Genomic DNA, 19,757 nt, shown 5'->3' with positions numbered 1-19,757 from the left:
CCCCCTTGCCGCCGACAGAACTTTGCTGGAGTGCTTTATTTTGTCCCTAGCGCTTCATTTCGCTTATAGCGCCTTGGAGAGCTTTTCCCTTAGCATCCTGGTCTCCCCTGAGCGCCTGGGAGCGCTTTATCTGTTTTCATAGCGCTGGGAGCGCTCTATGGTTCACTTAGTGTGGGGAGCCCTTATTTTGACTGCTAGCGCTCAAAGCGTGTTATTTTTCCTGAGCGGCTGCCACGCCGCATATTTGCCTTCCTTATTTTAATCGAGGGAGCCCACCCCTCTTCAGCCCCACAGCAGGAAAAAGAATTCACCGCCGGCCCGGAGATCTGCCGTGAGGCGCTGTCCCGCCTCCCTACCCCAGGGCCGCACTGGTATTGGTTGCAGCGCGACCCGGAAGTGCTGCAGGCAAAAGGCGGAAGTCCCGCAACAGAGCCAGAAGCAAGGTCCGGCCATTGGAACCGCGAGGCTCCCCAAGGGTTGCGAGAGCCACGCGACCGGGGACGAGACCCGCCTCCACCGCCTCCACGCCTCGCCGCCTGCAGGAGCAGGCGGGGCTCCAGAGGGAAGCAGGTGCCGAGGAGTTCAGGAGTCTGCCCGCAGCTGCTGGTGAAGAGGAGCAGAAGCCGTGACTAGAGAAGAAGCGGAGCTCCCCAGCGCAAGGGAGAGCCCCGCTACCAGCCGCCTGCAGTGCCCCGGTGAGTCCCGTGTTTGCTAAGGTCCCCGGAGCTGCTTAGAGGAGAGGGGGGCGTCGGGGCACATTGCCGGTGCCCGCCCCCCTCAGTGGTGATGGCGGGGGCTCTTGGGGCGTTTTTCAGTGAGCTCCAGTCCCCAGAGGGGGGACTCCAACCAGAGGGGGGCCTTATTGCTTTACTGAGCCCCGAGAGGCTCCTGGGGGCCATCATCTCCTGAGTCCCCCGAGCGGGACTCCAACATCAGGGGGCATTTCTTTACTGCCACATTGTTTCATGAACCCTGAGAGGCTCAGGAAGGCCATTTTGGTTGTTTAGAGCCTGCGAGGCTCCCACTTGCCCCACAGTTTGTTACTGAGCCCCCGAGGCTCAAGGGGGGGCACATTTGTGTTATTCAGAGCCACGGAGGCTCTAGGGGGCATTTCTCATTTGTCTTGAGTCCAGCGAGGCTCCCAGGGGGCAAGCTGTGCTCAGAGCCTGCGAGGCTCCAGTGTTGGCCCCATTGTCTTCACATCTACCCAGCACTTCGTGGACAGCTGCTACGTTTAGGCCCCTGACATTAGGATGCAGGGCGTCCTAGCCCCAACAAGGCCAGAGGTCCTAGCGACAGTCACAGGTGGTGACTTATGTGAGTTTGGCGCAATTGTTCGTTTGCTGCACCTCTGAATGTGTTGATTATGCGTCATGTGCCTTGTTCTGACACCTCTGAATGTTTGCATCATGTGTTTTCCTTCCCTACCCCTCTGAATGTGTTGTGATGCATCATGTGTAATGTGCTTATACCCCTACAGGTATTGTGATACTTAGGTGGTTGTTCTTGCTAGTACAGGTGGTGCTAGTGAGGTCCTGGTTCCCTGCGTGACCCCTTCCTAAGGTGGTTAGGGCTGCGTAGGAGGTACTTACCTGTTACCAGTAGTTACTGGTTGTGTGCTTTATGTTCTATTTTTGTGCTACAGTAATTTTATATTCTATGATCTAAGTGCTAATTCTACCAAGTACTAAGTCTGAAAGTGCATATTCCTGACAGTGGTCCATGTGGCCCTGTCTTGTACATATCCCCTGTAAATTCTGCCCGTGACTGTGTGTGTTCTTATCTAATGTGTTTTGGTATAATACAAAGGCTATTTTTACATATAACCTTGTGTGGAGTTTCCTTTGTGGTGGGCCTTGGGTGTTGTTGCTGGGTGCGCGCGCAAACACTTAACTCAAATAGCCTCCAAGTTTAGCCTTGCTGCTCGCGCCACGTTACCTAGAGGGTGAGCAGGGGTTATCTTGGCGTGTAACTCCCTTGCCCTGATTTAGGAGTGGTGGTCTCTGACTGACTTTGGCGCAAGCCCTGGCCAGCCAGGGATCCCATTTCTAACAAAAATCCACATCAGTGCTCTCAGAAACAGACACATTGGCAACTGAAGAGGATGACTGTTTTGCATCAGGTAAGACACGTTTACTGCTCTGACATATTTTTGCAAAATGTCCTAATCTTCCGCAAACTCTACAAACAACATTCCTACCAGGACATGGTCGACCATACTTGAAATGTGGAAGATTGCCACAACGGTAGCATATGTTACTCTGTTTGAAACCTTTGTTTTCAGAACGGTTAGTAATATTACTTTTAGTTTCTTTTGTTCGAACAACTGTAACAGCTTCATTAGAAACAACTTTTTCATACAGCTCTTTTACAGAAATTTTCGAAAGCTCAATACTTTTAGCAGTACGTATTGTTTCCTCAAGGGTTGGATTACCCATAGACAACAATTTTTGTTTTATGTTCTTGTCAAAACATTTGCAAATATATTGATCTCTTATTGATTGCTCATTGAATCCCTCAAATTGACAGTCAGCACTTAACTTCCTTAGAACAGAGATGTATGTCTCCACATCTTCACCTGGTTTTTGTTCCCTTTTAAAAAATGTATGTCTAATTACTACAATGATAGGCTGGATGTCAAAACGAATTCCCAATTTGTTAATAGCCTCAGCGTATTCATCAAGCTCCTCATCATTGGCATTCCGAACTTAGTCAGGTAGATTTTTATACACTGATCTCCCATCAAAACCCAATGAATTGAGGAGAAGGTATTTTCTTTGTTCAGCCCTGAACCTTGATGCTCCTATTGCACCAATGTAGGTCGCAAAAGCATCATACCAGTTCCTCCATTGTATTGGTGGATTACCTGGTGATTCGAGGAAAGGTGGAGGAGGAGATACTGACTGCATATTTAGCTGATATACTAGAATTAAGCAAACACTAAATCAAATATAAACATACACTTAAATAAGGTATGAGCTGTTAAATGTCTCTATTCAGAATAAATAAATAAATAAATAAATAAGTTGTTAAACACTAGTTTTCAAATATTTTTCATAACACAGAACAATGGTGTGTGCTTTGTGTAATATTGGTATGTACAACACCACTTTTCTTCCAATAATTAGCATGTATGTAACTGTAGTTTGACGCACACAAATTAATAGGGTGTGCGTGTCACCGTGTTTCTGTAATTTCACACATGAAATAGGATATTCGCTAATTTGCTGTGCACATCACCGTTTGTGCACTATGCTTCTGCAGAAATAGACTCCCAAACAAACTACAAATATGTTAATCAATAGTGTGCGTATCACTGTTGGTCAACACGATTTGCCCTTAGTGTGCGTGTCTCAACAAATTGATTTAAATTTGCTGTTGAATAGTGTGCGTACACTGTTGCTCGACACGCTTTTCCCTCAGTGTGAGTGTCTTTTCAAAATATTTAAATTTTGCTGACGAATAGTCTGCATATCACTGTTGCTCGACACGCTTTTCCTTCAGTGTGGGTGTCACTGTGTCATATGTAACTTTACTCTCGCTTTAGAAAATAAAACATTTTATGCTTGTTTCGAATGTGTAAAAGCTCATCTTATTCCTAAAAATGAAGTGCCGAATGTTAAATATTTTACATGCGCGTTCTGATTTTGCACGATTGTTGCAGTTATGCAAATGTCAATAAAGTTTTCCTTAAAAAAAAACTTTAGACTGAAACGCTTTCCCAACTCCAATCGAATTTGCCAAACATAAGATGTCTGACAGGATGTGTCCGATACTTCCAAGCTTGTGTAGCACTAACTTCGTGTCACAAAATGGCGTGTATGTCAAGTACATAGAACGTTACGCTGCGCTTCAGCTGCGTTTCAGTGACGAAACAGAGGCCGTAAATGTCTATCCCAATGCGCTTGAGGGAAAACAACAATCTTCTCTCTTTCTGCCGGTGCCTCTAAAGGAAAATTGCCTTTAAATGTCAAAATAAGTACCTTTTCTCCAGAACTAGAACTGGAATTACTTCACTGCGTCTTTCTCCAAAAAGGTAATCTTCTCGTATTTCTTCTGTATCGTGGGTTCTTCTAACACTTGTCCCTTTTCCATAAATTGATCGTCGCCGCAATATTCTGTAGTAATTAAGTACTCAACCAGAATACAGCGTAGTAAGTAGAAGCTTTATTCAGGACAAGTGCCGCGCAGCGACCAGCAGAGAAGTACAGCAGGAATTAACTGAACTTGGAAATACTAGTCTCCATCAACATTCTAATAAAGAACTTAGATGTATTAGCACGAGGAGGCTCGCGCTAATCCATAGAGCAAATGAAACCACTATAAATTGTTTATTTCTTTTTAGAACTGGTAGGGAAACCCTTCTGTTTTTTAATGCACACCACAGTTAAATATGATAAGGAAGTAGTACTGGTTTTGAAGTACTGTAACAAGATGATAAAATTAAAATACCTTGGGATAACGTAATGATTTTGATTGCTTGATTTCAAATTTTGTAAAGTGCGATAATTACACGAAAGCGTCAAGGAGCTGTTGTTATATATGTACATTGAGCAACATTTAGGACATTGCTGTCTGCAAATATCTGTCCAGGAAATACATTGTTGACACCTCTGCTTTTTGACTCGGTTGACACTGTGAAATCATCACATACCTACATACATTGACACATACATACATATAATCTTTGAAATAAAAAAACAGATAAAATAAAATTTTGAATTGCGTTTTTGTTTATTTGATGTAATGTTTTATGTTCTACAGTTTCGTTGAGGTATGGAACAAAAGCCTCACAACATAAACAATAACCAATTGAAATTAGTGTATATTCTACTTATAAAATGTTAAAACACATGTTGCGGATATGAGGTTGCATACCCACGAGTAAGTTACTGGAATCCTACCGGGATAGCTAGGAACTTCACCAAAGGTTTGAGGTTGGTACCGCAAAAGATTCCCCTAGGAAAAACCTAGGAATTTATTGGTGGGGTAGCGGAACAGATGAAAAAGGAAGAGCCTTCAATACGCAAGAAGCTAGGGAGTTAGTGGTCTCTGTACCACACGCATAGGTATCTTCAGTAGTGGCTGCCAGTGAAAAGTAACCGTGTAGCTGGGGGTTAAAAAATCAATAAAATTACCGGCCACTAACTCGCCTCGCCTCAGTCCTTTTCTATTCCAGCAGGAAGCACACACAGGCTCTCCTAAGCCAATCACGACACTGCTGTCACCATGACAGCAGCATCATGATTGGTTTGGGTGCCATGGTTCGGTGCTCAGACGAGGACTATGAGCCTATTCATGTTTCCCACCCAGGCTGTACAATACAGCCAGTGGAAAAAATGCAAATTGGGCATGACAAGATGGCTGCCCAAACCGTCATGCGCACTTAAGTTCTCCAACCACTACTCCCGTGCTGACTGCGATGACAGCACAGCCCCGCCCCACCCCCACCCTGTAAACCTCCCTCAGTACGTAAAAATAAAATAATAATAACGCTGCCTTATTATCATTTTATTTTTCCTTTTCCACTGCTCACAGAGCAGTGGCGCGGCGCTCCTCCGCCTTAGTGGCGGATCCACTGCTGGGTATGTTCAAAGGACAGATATCTGTGTATTAGTTATCATTATTAGGCTAGCTTCTAACTTTTCTTGCAAGTGATCTATCTACATAATAGCAGTCATATCTCAAATAAATACATTTGGAAACACTCATTGTACACTTTTTGCTGGCCTCTGCAGGCCAAACATGAGATACATGGATGATAAGGATAAGTCATGATAGATAGATTAGAAATATGTACTGGAATGCAACGCGATAGTGTAATGAGGCAGGTGACTTTTGGTATATAATAAAAGACCCACACGCTGTACATCGTCCGCATAGATCAGTGGTCTTCAAACTTCTGATGTACCCCCGTGTTTAAAGGAAAAATCATTGTGACCCCGCCTTAATTTTTCACAATTATTCAGTTAAATATTGGCAATTTTAAATATGTGTAAACATATTTAAACATTGCAGTTAAGTTCTGTTACCCCTTTTACACACACTCATAGTCAGGATATAAATGACAAAAGATGTTTGGGATGGCTCATTACAAGTTGCTTAAGGCTGCTCATTTTTTATCACTAAACTAAAGCATGATGCTTCTCTTGGCCAGAACCTAGTATCCCCCCTGAGATCACTTAAGGGACCGCTGGGTCCCCCCCTCCCCATTCCCCCACCCCAAAGTTTGAAAACCTCTGGCATGGATATTTATTCTGACATTCATCTTCTTAAGAGAATGCCCTAGGGGCTGTTTTTGTGTGCGTACCCACCAGGAAGACTTTGAATAAGTTTGAACTACAACTGGCACTTTCAGGCAAATGTCTGAGTTAAATTATAGAAGACCTCAGTAAAGTTATGCATCTTCGAAGACCACTATGGATGGATTTGGAACACAAAATGTCCTGTCCGAAATCACACAAGTTAGTGCCGGCCTTACTAATTAGCCTCTCTAGTTCAATCTTCTGGAGCAGACCAACCAACGTTTTTAAATCAACCTATCTAGAAGGTCAGTTGTCCAGGATAGCAGAAAGGGGTAGCCAACAATTGTTCTTAGTCTATCGAATTAATTGTAGGGTTCTTTCTTGTATGCAAATGTGTAAACATGCTTTTACTGATGTATTTATGTGCAGAATTAAGGTCATATTGTCCTCTATGACAACACATAAAATCTATTGGGATCATATTAGGCTTCAAAAAGAGTTGTTAAGTGTAAGAAATGATCTGGGTTGTTTCTGAATGTAATGATTGCAAACATATTGGTTCACAATATCACTTCATTTTTCATAGAATTAAGCTGCAAACAGCCACCATGCCATCTAGCATTGAATTGTTAGTGGGTAGTAATCATAAGATTCTCCTCAATAAGAATACACTTTAGCTGTCATCCATGCAACATTTATATAACAACCCAACCCCATTAAAACCATCAGTCTTATATACTAAAACCCAAGACGATGGACGACTCCCAACCCACTAGACAAAGATAATGAACCTATTTAACTTATTAGATACCTATCTGCCAAGAAATAGAAATAGCTGAAATGTGTTATTGTCTATATTACTTGATGTAGTCCATAATGATATGAACAAAAGAACAAGAAACATGTAGATGATGCCCACATACATTGACGACATATATTCTTTTCATGAAGAAGTTGTGTTTGAAATTTATGACATCAGTAAAAGCAATATTGGTTTTGTAGAGTTCGTGTAAGCAATAACATTTTAACTGATGTCTGGTGCGGTGTTTTCATCCAAATACAGAGCCGTCCTGCTCTAGTAAGAGCTAGAGAGATAGAGGTGCTGAAAAGGGCTCGGACAGACAAGTTGTCAACCCCTACACATCTACAAGAGCAACAAACTCTCACATCTGTTTGTGCTGACTGTCAGTGAACACTCGCTGTGATTAATTGCAGTATGGAATGCACAGAGGGGGTTTCATCTCCCAGACTGGATCATTTAGAGTCCCGAATAATAGTAGGGATGTGCAATAACTGACTTGCCCCATTATTCTACCAGTCCAGTCTAATACAGTGTGACTTCGAGAAAGATAGTAACTGGGAACCGTTTGTGGTAACAGAGCATGAACATGTGGCTCTCCCTGCAGCAGGTTTGATATTTGTCCTGCTCATTTCACCATGTTCTTGTGCACTCGGACTGTAAATCCAGGGGTGAAAGTGCCCTTGCTGGTTGTGCACATTTGACTTCTACCTTCTCGGGGATTATAATGGATTTAGCGCCCTACTCTGAAATAAGCGCAGATTAGTAAACAAGCCAACCTGTGAACTGAAACATTGGCTCGTTCACCGACGGCGAGATGCGCATTAAAAGAAAATCTACATCGTATACACCGTTAAACACAATACATCACCGAATGTGTTATTAAATCCTGCACAATGTCACATAAATAACATGTTTGTTTCTAAAGAGGATTTAACTCCCCCACGTGTCTCTGGCACCGTATAACATGTTTATTGTTACCCATCTCAATCGTCCTCATGTCATGAATTTTGTGAGGATGAGAGGCTGAGTTGCCCTGCTGGCACTTGAAGCTGTGACACTGGGGTAAACAGATTCCTGCAGGGGATGCACTAGTCTAATCAACCATCCGACCCAGTTGTTCTGAGGGATTTTTACATCAACTGAGCCCAGGTTGAAAATGATTTGATTTAGATTTTGTAAATAACAATTACAGTTTTATATTCATACTTTTATGTCCTAAGTATATGTAAATATTCATGGTGTCATTGCAACTGATGATGAGCAAAAACACCCCTGTGTAAATAATATTAGTACAGGTAATTGGGACTTTGTGCATAGTTATATTATCTGTGGGATTTTATCATCAATTCACTGTGTAAAATAAGTATTAATCTCCCATGTAGGTGTTTCCCCGAAAATAGTATATCACTTATGTATTAGGTTATTTAGACCCAGAGTTAATAACAGGTGCAAAAATACTCTGTGCAATAAACATTTTGCTGTAGAGTAGTTGTATTTTTCTACTTCATTGTGACCTCAGTGGTTGGTTATGGCAAACTGACTAAACTGTTTTTGCACCTTAGGCTCATTTTATTACCCCAGGTGTCGTCTTTTACATGGACATTTACCACCAAATACGTGCTGGGGTAATCTCCTCTGAGAAAACTGGGCAAGTGCAATGTGCCCTTTAGTTGCTAATGGGAACAATTGCTAACAAGGGTTAGTTGTCTGACTTGCCTGTAATGCGCATAAAAGACACAGGGTGGTGCCATTGTTCCATGCATGCCAAGTTGATAAGCGGAAAATAACCCTGGCCGCTTTAACCACACCATAATATTGTTTCCATCTGCCGTAGCCCTGTAAGTATGGCATTATGCCACTAGCACTGGAAACAGGTAAACGTAATTGTAGCCAGTAAAATGTTATTTGCACACATTTAGTACTTACTCTCCCTGCTACTATTAACGATAGAATGCATCTTACAAATAGTTTTTTTATGTCACCCACTGCTCACCAGGTGCAACGACGTTCTTGACCTTTTGGAGACCATGAAACACTTTCAGGTTTTGGAGACAGTAGTGCAGATTGGGGGTGCAGGGAGCCCCAGCTTGGATGCAAGAGTGGAGGAAATCTGGGACACATACAGCAGAACGAAAGAGACTTTCATCAGCCAGGCGTCAGACATCTTCACCATCGACAGAAACAATCCTTTTGAGAAAGCCTTTTTTGACTTCAGAATAATAATAAAAGTAAGTGTTCGTCTTCGCTCTTGAAACTGTTTCACGTGACCTGTTAAACTCGCGTGGGCCTATTCACATAGGTACGTGGAGTATTTAAAGTAGTACTTGTGTAGTACTCGTCCAGGTAGTTTTACATGCCTTTGAGAATTTTACACCAAACATCTATAATGGGAATAAAGTGGGAATATTAATTTATAATTAGTGCAATCTTTGACCTTTTGCTAATAGGGAGTTGGACATTTGTGGCTGGTTCACAAAGGACTCCAAGAGTACGTGAAAGAGTGCTCCTGCAATGTTACTTCCACAGTTATAAATGTTTTGTGTTTCAGCCATGTTTTCATGATTTTATCATTTGAAGTAGTTCTTGCAACAGTGTAATTTATATCAGCTGAGTCTGAGTTTTCCAATGCATAACTTTTATGGGCGCACCTCATGTATTATCCTTGGGTGTTCAGTTTCACATTCTGTATAGTGTCCATAGATAAAAACAAATAAAGAGGAAGCACCATGATAAGAAATCTCCTATAAGCAATGCATGCACATATAAAATAACTAAAAGTGATGTGAACAGAAGTAAATAACCACTCCTCATTCCTGCTCAAAAACATGTTTATACAGATACGTACAGAAATCAGTTGTTCACCCAAAATAAGTCATTGTTATTAAACTGTGTTCCTTATTATATTGCCTCAATCTAATCCAAGAGTTTCCAACGCTGATCCATTGACGGGGATCTGTGACTGATTTTGTGTACATCTAAATGAGATAAATGTACATGTAGTGAACTTAAATGTGAGCAATTTACATAGTCAGTGGTTGTACAAGAATCTGGCATGGATTGTCCTTCCGCGAGTTAACGCTGCACAGATCTGCTTTAGATGTCTAAGAAACATCAGGAGGGAGCGCATGTCACTTGGCAAATATGGCACACCTGATTTGAGAAGGAATTTATTTCGCAGAGCTATTGCTATAGCATGTTATTATTGTGGCTGTTTACACATGTTCTTACATTACCTTTAGAAAAATATTGCAATGTCCCTGTTTGTGTGCACTTGTTGGAATGAATGAATGAATGCATGGATGAATAATGCGCTCATATAGCACAGTACAGACCTCAGCAAGGGTTGCTAGTGATATTATGATAGGATCTCCTAAAAATTCAAATTTGTTCCACAAGAAAATGAAGCATATGAGATGAGGGGTATTGCTGTGAAAAGTGCAATAAAAGTACTCTGGGCAGTATTTGAAAACTAATCAGATACCTGGGTTACCACCCGAAGTCATTGATTGCTGTTGACCTGCTGAAATACCTAGTGGTTATTGTTATTTCCTCGATAAAAAACATTGTAATATGTAATTAATTTACATAAGTATGTAATATGATCATAATTGATACTGAATACAAGTTCTGCCCTGCCTCCGATCAAACACCTTAACCAGCTACCGCAACATGTGAGACATAAGTTACGTGTTACTACCAGATCAGTAAGGACTGAAAAATGATCTGTGCTGCACGGCCCCTTTCTCCGCAATTCTAATAAATTATGTCACATTTAGGTCTGGCTAAATAGGTCTGCCTACTTTTGACAATTCTTTAAAAAATATATATTGAATAGGTTTTGACTTCACCCAGAGGAGTATTACTTTCTCGCCACATGCGACTAACTATTTGGTGTAAAATTCCACCTATTATGGACCGCTTGCATTGCTGTGCCTGTTGGACTATATTACATCTCAGAGGTACACTGAATCATTGTATGCTGTATTTGTTTTTAACTTCTATGCACGTTGTATGTTATAACTTATAGATGCATTATATACAGAAAACACTTTTTTGTTAGGTCTCGCCTATGCGCGCATGCACTACATAGGAAAAAGATCTTTAGCCAGCGGTTCTCTTTTTCGCCCAAAAACATGCATGCGTTGCATTGCTTTCAATGGCAACGCGTGCACGTTTGGCGATTCCCTTGCAGGAGTGATCTTTCAAAACCATCTGTTAGTAATTAACCGATGGCTCCTGCTCGCTCCGGCAAGGGAAACAGGCGCAGGCGCCCTCCTCTCTCCCCTCCCCCTGCTGCCTCCTTTCAGAGAGGCGCGAGCGCTTGTTTTAGAGAGTCGAGGATTGAAGCAGAAGTCAAGGACTTTAAGTTCTGACAAGCAAGGTTAGTTGTCCCTACATAGTCTTACGGTCCCTCTAACAAGGCATTCGTATTTTGAGACACAACCAGCATTACTTCACTTTTGTTGGCATTCTAATGTGCCAGTGTTTGCATGTATGTATGTATTGGTTTTTATTAAGCGCCTATCTCACCCGTATGTCTCATAGCGCTAGCTGAAAAAGAGGGCACAGGTCAAAGCACGAACCATCAAACCACAAAGTACCATCCCACTCAGGAAGAGGAGCATCCCTAAGATCTACTCTCCCTTTCGTCTCTTCTTCAGCTCTCAGAAAACAGTCATGCTGTTCTTCACTATCTGTCTCAACTGTAATTGGCAACAACGTGGCTGGATTCAACGTATTGCATCGTTTAATGTGCACATGACTCGCTAGCAACGTCAACTCATAACCCAACAACCGAGCACTATTTAAATGCTGTGTCTTCGTACGGTTCAACAAGGTATCCACTGCATGTGGAACCATAACCACTACACTAACGTGTTGTCCATGACTAAACCAGCAGACTGTCGAATTGAAACAGCCGCTGCCGCTGTGGCTCTCAAGCAACTCTGCAACGCTCTAGCTACAGGATCTAAAGTCGTCGAAAAGTAAGCACATGGGCGTTGCTTATCGCCAAACTGCTGAGTCAAGACTGACAATGCACATCCCTCTCTCTAGTGAACATGCAATGTGAAGGGCTTACTGTAGTCGGGAGTACCCAACACAGGAGCCGAACACAATGCATTGCGTAATTCAGAAAAGCTCTTCTGACATTCGTCAGTCCAAGGAATAGGATTTGGAGTATCCTTAACAGTAAGAGCTATCAAAGGTTTCGCTAGCAAAGAAAAATTAGGGATCCACTGTCTACAGTACGATGTAATACCCAAAAAAGGCACGCACTTCTCTCTGTGTCTTAGGAACGCTCATTTTCACAATGGCTTGAATTCTCTCTGGGGTCAGTTTCCTTCCCTCCTTCGATAAGAGGTGACCTAAGTAGGTTACTTCTTGTCGACAATATTGTAACTTAGAGAGAGAAACTTTATGCTGACAATCAGACAGGTGGCGTAGTAATGACAAAGTGGCTTCCTTGCAAATCTCTTCAGTATCAGCTGCAACTAGCAAATATAAGGGCTGCACCATCAGGTAAAACCAACAAATCCAGTTGTGTTTTCAAAGCTTGGCTATAGATCGATGGACTCTCCCAATAGCCTTGAGGAGCGCGCTTAAAGCGGAAACTTCGTCCTCCTAAAGAGAATCCAAAGATATCCCTACTCTCCATGGCAATTGGGATACTTAAGAAAGCATTCTTCAAGTCTATCACCGAAAACCATGTGGCTGTAGCCGGAATCAAAGTCAACAAGGCAGTAATATCAGGCACAACGGGAAATTGTGGAACAACAATCTTGTTCACTTCGCGAAGATCAATGACAAACCTATATACAGGAGGTTGTGAAGAATCAGTTCTCTTCAAGACAGGCAAAACAGGACTATTGCACACATTACCTCTCGTTTCTTCAATAACACCTTTGTCGATCAGATCATAAATGATCGCTAAAAGTGCACGCTCACCATCACTCGAGATGCGGTACTGTGGAATGCGCGGTAGCTTAGCATTCGCCTTCAGCGTCACAACATATGGAGGAATGTCCAACAAGCCCACATCATTCGGACCAATAGCCCATAATGAATCCGGTAAAGAAGACAATTCAGATGGAATACTATCCTTCGACAGATACATCGGAGAGATCACTCTCTCACCCAAGGTAAGATGAACTCCTGACGGAGAACAATACAGTGTCGCATACAATCTCTTCAATAAATCCAAACCCAACAGATTCTCATTACAACCTGTAGTCAATAGAAGGGGTGCTTCGATCTTACGCGGTCCAACAGAAAGAGACAATGGAGCAGAAATTGGATTAGTAACGGGGGCGCCAGAAAAACCTAGAGAAACATTCATTTCGCCAGACAAAGGTGTGCCAGGGAGTTTCGAGTACATAATAGAACTCTTTGTAGCACCAGTATCCAGCAGAAAAGGCTCTGACACACCTGATGCAATCACTTCAACATAGGGTCCACTCTGATCTACTGGAACTGAAACAACTCCCTCTCTTTGTCCATGGCTGTCCTAACAATCATTACTGTTCGCTTCGTCACCTTCAACATAGTAATCATCCACATAGTACTGTGCTGTCCTACCAGACGAACCTTGCTGCTGATCAAAGCAATTCATCAAGTTCTGTGGAGGCAAAGGAAGTACATTCTGTCCTCGACCTCTACCTCTAGGCGCTTGTTGAGCACCTCTACCTCTAACACCAGAAACACCATTCCTACGCTGCAACAAAGCCGGACAACTATTCTTGAAGTGACCCTCTTCTCTGCAATAGGCACACTGGTTAGGTCCATACGGGAGACGCTGTTGAGAAAACTCGTTCCTTTGCGAGTTTCTCGAATACTGCTGAGGTTGCTGATAATCGTGCTGACTATTAGTACGGGGTGGATAAGCTTGTTGTAGAAGTACTTTAGTCTTCAATTCCTTAGTCTTCTTATCCGCTTTCTCTAACTCAATTTTGTGCCTATTTTCATAGTACTGGGCCGTAGCTAAAATCTGTGCTGACGTAGAGACGGGCCAAGCACTCTTGGAATCCTTCAACTTAGTGCACAACTTGGGAAGCAAATTATGCACGAATTTGTCGACGAACAATCTCTGGCCACCTTCGGTAGCCATATCCTGACCACTATGATGTACAAAAGTTTCTTCAAACCGCGTGAAGAAATCAGAGACAGTCTCGTCTTTCTTCTGCTTACACGCAGACAGCTTGTCCCAATTAACACGCACTTCGGGCATCAAAGTCTTCATGAAATTAATGGTCCTACCAGGTAGATCAGTAATAATATCTTCAGGCTTAGCACCTCCAACTTGTCTATCATCTGCAGCAAGATTAGCCCAGGTATCACCCAATTCGTTATCATGATCCGTATATCGAATCTTACTCCAAATAGGCTGTGGAACAACATTTCCAAACAACATATCTATGTCCGCTAAGTTCATGACGCACAAACCCACAGTTTGAGTGAGCTCTTTATAATATCCCGCCGGATTTTTGCGTGGATCAGGTAAAGTCTGCTTAAGAGCTAGGACTTCAGCACGCTTCCAAGGAACATGTACCCACACTCGCTGAAAGTGCGCAGGAACATTACCATCACCAGGTCTCCAAACTGGAGGAACCTCACGCATCAGATACTGACGCGCTTTTCTCCTAACTGACGAATCAGGCTCAAACAATCGCTCAGAAGGAGCATTATTACGAAACGACAACAACGTCGACACTGCTCTCTCGATGTCGAGGAGACTCACAATCATCCCTTTCGCAAAATCGGAACGCACTCAATATAATTCTTCAGGAGCTTTACCCACTTCGTCCACCCACTGTTCATGGAGGAACACACACATCATTTCAAAAACGTACCTTTGCTTTGGTGCTTTCCACTGTCGGAAAACATCCATAATACCCTCAAGATCATACTGGGAAGTATACGTAAACCATCTACGTGCCATGTGATCCAATACTACACGCTCATCTGCATCAGGCAACTGACTACGTAATTGTCTTTACACATTCACAGGAGACATACCCAATTGTCCCAACAAAGGAGTCAGAAAACCAGAAAAAGCAGCGGTCATACGCTGTCTAGTAGAAGGAGAGGATGGAAGAATAAGGGAAGACGGAACAACAGTAGAAGATTACAAAGTCGGACCAGTAGGAACATTACAGACAGGCGTATCAGTAGCAGACAAAGGGGAAGGCAAAGTTGGCGGCCCCTGAGGAGGCTGCGCCAAAGGAACAGTAGCCAACGGAAAAGGAGCTGGCTGTGGAGGAATTACGGGTGGCACAACAACCGGAGGTTGCACAGCCACAACTGGTGGCGGTGGTGCCGTAGCACTCTGTGCATAAGGAGGTGGTGAACTCAAGAGATGTGACATTAAAGGATCTTTCGCAAGATCTTTCTTCTCTTCCTGCTCTTCAGGCGGCAAGACTGGGTAGCATCTATCTACCGCTAACTTCTTCACTCTAAGCATCTGTTTGCTTTCCTGCTCTTCTTCATTATCCCTAAACGCAACAGCAGCCTGTACCATTGACATACCTCGTTCACGTTTATTCCTCTTCGCTAACTTAATTTCTTTCTGTTTGGCTTCTTTGCGCCATAGGCGGAAAGAGTCAAACATTGCCGGCCGGGCTTTCTTCTTAAAAAGTTTGACCTTTAGATTATCCAAAATCTCTGCGTCAAAACTACCATATTGAGGCCATTTTAAAACACCACCTTTCCTGGTGTATCGTATCCATACTTCATTATATGCGATAGGGCCTACAACATGCTTCACATAAAGTTCATAGGTTGGAGTTCCAATCGGAGGAACCGCACACGAGTCCTCCAATCGGGAATCCCTATTACAACCAAGACAAAACTGATTTCCAAGTCTGCTAAGACCAGGCATCTTCGCTCTCTAGTCTAGCTTCAAACTTCAAAGGATTATCGAATACGATAGTCTCGTGAATACACGAGTCATTCGGATTTGGCACTTGCAAGTTCCAAACAAAGCGATCCCGAAGGATACCCAAAAACTAAGAACCAAACTAAGGACTGGGAGACGCTCCACTCATACTTAACTGAGGTATCGATGACGTCACCAGAAGACTCGTCAAACGTTTCGCTCTACCAATCATCAAGGGTCCAAAACAAGGCGATAGTCAGGGCAGCAGTCTTTCGTAGCCGTCGGGAAGCGGGGAACCTCGCAGCAAAGACTTTCAGACCACGTCGACATACAGGGGTCGATGAAGTGGCGGCCTTCCTCCAGAATTTTCACACGAAGCTCCTCACGAACCTCTGGCTTGGACCGGTACCGCTGATACCGCCCCACGTTGGGCCCAACTGAAGTACTGGGTTTTTAAGAACCCAGCTTTGCCAGGGAACACACCCAAAGACTTCGAGTTCTTCCTGTTTCAGACTACAGAAACACAGAGTCTTCTTGGTGAAGTCAAAGATCGTATTTATTGGCTGCAGCCAGTAACAGATATCCTAGAAGTACAACACGGTGTATATTCTCAGGAGACTGCTCAATCTTACAAAGCCAGCCTTCTCTTTTATACAAAATATTGTGCTTTAGGCAAACATTCCTTATTTTACAGTTGACCATTCACATATTTTCACTACAAAGGAAAAGCAGAGTCATGATGACAAACCCATATTTTAGCTTGTCCAGCCACAATCAATTACTCGGCAAGGCCCGGTATCTTCATCAGATATCGGCAGACCCCCAATAAAAACGGGCATCTCCTCCTCATAAAGCAAGTCATAAAGAAAGAAACAGGGACAGGTGTGTGTGAGATTAGACATGGTTTGTGTGCGATGAAAGGTTTATGACATGGTGCGCCTTGATGCTAATCTCATTCGGCCACTGGGAAAGGAACTAGCAGAACAGGTTTCGGTTTCAGGCACTGGAGTCAGCTTGCCCAGGTCACAGAGGAGTCAGCAAAGGTGTCCTTTAGACTCGCTTTGGCCTTAGTCATTTGGCTGTGTGAGGGCAATCACAAAATGGCTGCCGTTCACAAAATGGAACCCGAGGGTTCAGGACGGAAACTCTCTTTTCCGGGTGATTTCGTCACTCGATTATGACCAAAATGCTTGTGCATAGTATTCTAACCATTTGCGGTCTGCTGATACCAAAATCGTCACGATGCGACGATATTTACAACACAGGTTCAGAATTTTCAGTACCACAGTAATTTGCCGAGAGATCTGTTTTTGCTAGATGCATCGAGGCATAGGTATTCACAGGAGTATAGAGCGGGGGTTTTAGCATTTTTGGTTAACAGGTTGAGGATGTGAATGCAAGCGATGCCACCGCCTGGTCTACTGGGTCTATCTAATCTAGAAATGCCATGCTTCAGAGGACTAGTATGTCAAGGATAGTAGAAGAGAAGCCATTTAGGCAGGTTTCATTCAGAATAAGAAGGTCAAGATCACGTGTGAGGATCAGGTCAGCAATATGTCCCCCATGTCTTAAAGCTGATCTGCAATTGATGAGGTTTGAGGTGTGTTGGGGTAGATTGTGTGAGGATAACTCTCCTGAGGTTGTGGTTATTGACCGCTGTAAAGTGGTGCCTAGGAGCATTATGAGGGTTTGCCGGGATAGCATGGATTTTTCCCTGATTATAACTGTTATCAAGGTGAGGAAAGTTATATGGCAAGAGGAAGGTTTGTATGTCGTTTTTGGTTAGAGGGACTTTCTATCTAATCGGTCATGTGGGCACATTGGGATAGGGTCTAGTTCTCCATCTCCCTATCATGTGTGATGTGGCCGGAAAGGTCAGGATGGAAGGGAGTTGTTTTGGAGATGGGGCAGGGTGGTTGTAAGGTTGGTCCTTAGCAATAGTATTAAACCTATGGTTCCTGTAGTAGCGGTCTAGTGTTCCGTCTCCGGAACAGGAAGTGTCGGAACGGAAGCGGAAGGCGGCCATCTTGGGGCATTGGCGCCGACCGCTGTAGATAGAGGTAATGGCTCCCGGCGCTCCGGGGATTAAAGGAGTTAAGCAACCTGTAACCTGTGTCAGCGTGGTAATTTCACATTATTACAATGGCGACGGGGAATGGGCAGTAGGACCCGCCATCACACGCACCACGAAGCGACGCAAATAGGCGCAACTGGCGAGGCTATCGAACCGCCGGCACCCAGAGCTTGGCAGAGGACCCGAGGGGCACCAGAGGAAGGGCGCGAAAATCTCGCTAGCACTCCTGGAGAGAGCAAAGTGCTGGGAGGTAAGCCTGCTGGTCCCCATTCATCACAGTGAGGCTTGGGATGTGCCATTCCGGCGCAGGGCAGCAAAGGGAGTACAAGAAGGGGCACAAAGCAGACTTGGGTGTACCTCACCCCTTGCTGAGACGAGGACGTGCCCGGCAAGCTGGCGGAGCGGCGAACAGGCGAAGGTGTGCCTGTCTCAATGAACCCAGCCAAGGAGGACAGCCTGCAGGCTCAACCCAGCCCCGCAGGGGTGTTACCAGGGGAAGAGAGCGACGGTGATCACGGCCAAGGGGACACGGCCGAACAGCCTACACCGGGGAGCCCACCAGGTCGGGCTATCCCTGTCCCAACGAACCAGAGAGGTACTGGCAAGATGGCTACCCAATCCTCCTCCCTCACTCAATTGGTGCCATTCCTGACTAAGAGCGGAGAACCTGAGATGCAATGGGAAGACTGGAAAAGGTACTTCCTTAACTACCTCGATGCATTGGAAGAGGAAGGAGATACTCCGTTCTCCAGCAAGAGAAGAAAAAAGATACTGCTACACAACTTGGGCCCGGAAGGGATAAGGGTATATGATACCATTGTCAAAGGCTTGAGAGATGCTATGGATACTGACGTCTTCAGCCACGCCATTGCGGACCTTGACGCACATTACAGGCCAGTTGTGTGCGTCGCGATAGACAGATACAACTTCTTTCAAAGGAAGCAGAAGAGCGGGGAGACGGTGGACGAGTATGTCGTGGCCTTACAAAAGTTAGCCCTTACGTGCAAGTTCGGCACGCTACACGATGACCTAATCAGGGACCAGATCATCATGCACACGTCCAGCACCCACGTCCAAGAGAAACTGTGAGTGAATTGGGACGCCCCCCTTAAAGAAATTTGGGCGATGGTGAAGAAGGCTGAATTGTCAAAACGATGTGCGCAAGCTGCCAGGAAGGAGGCAGGTGGGACGCAAACAGTATGCAAGATAATGACGCCGGTGAGAGGCGAACAACCGAGGCAGAGAGACCAACAAAGTAATCAAGATGGAAGACGACCCGCCCAAACCAACCAGACGGACCAAAGGACGAATAAAGGGGGTCGACCGAGCTGCTACAGGTGTGGTAGTACTTCACATCTAGGTAACGACAAAGCGTGCCCTGCGTTCAGGGCGAAATGCTCATATTGCAGTGTGTTCGGGCACTATGATAAGGGATGCCGCCGGAAGCCCAAAGGGCCGATGGTCAGATATGTGGACCAGGAGCAGCAAGACACTGCAGAAGACCAAGAGGAAACTGAGGACCTGGAAGAGGTCCTCTACATTGATGTCCAGGTATTGGAAATGGACGGCTCAGAATCGGACAAACCCAGACTGAACATGCACATCGGTGGGATACCCATGGAGATGATTGCGGACAGCGGGGCACCCATCTCCATTATACAGAGACGAGTATGGGAGGAAAAGTTTGTATCCAAGATCGATGAGAAACTACACCCGATGGACTTAAGACCTGTCACGTACACAGGACAAAGGATTCCCATGTTG

At 44.2% G+C, this 19,757-nt stretch overlaps 1 protein-coding gene across 1 annotated transcript in view; it reads left to right on the top strand.

The window, feature by feature from the left end:
* LOC147729704 (uncharacterized) overlaps positions 1-19,757 on the top strand; it is a 363,931-nt gene that overhangs the window by 113,853 nt on the left and 230,321 nt on the right. Inside the window, exon 11 of the mRNA XM_086954024.1 lies at positions 9,044-9,275. Within this exon, the coding sequence (XP_086810150.1) occupies positions 9,044-9,275 (232 nt within the window). The remainder of the gene's footprint in view (positions 1-9,043; positions 9,276-19,757) is intronic.

The sequence above is a fragment of the Lissotriton vulgaris genome, chromosome 2_1, assembly GCF_964263255.1.
Source record: "Lissotriton vulgaris chromosome 2_1, aLisVul1.2, whole genome shotgun sequence".
NCBI lineage: Eukaryota > Metazoa > Chordata > Amphibia > Caudata > Salamandridae > Lissotriton > Lissotriton vulgaris.
The sequence above is the reverse complement of the archived record's forward strand: the minus strand, read 5'-3'. Positions and strand labels throughout refer to the sequence as shown.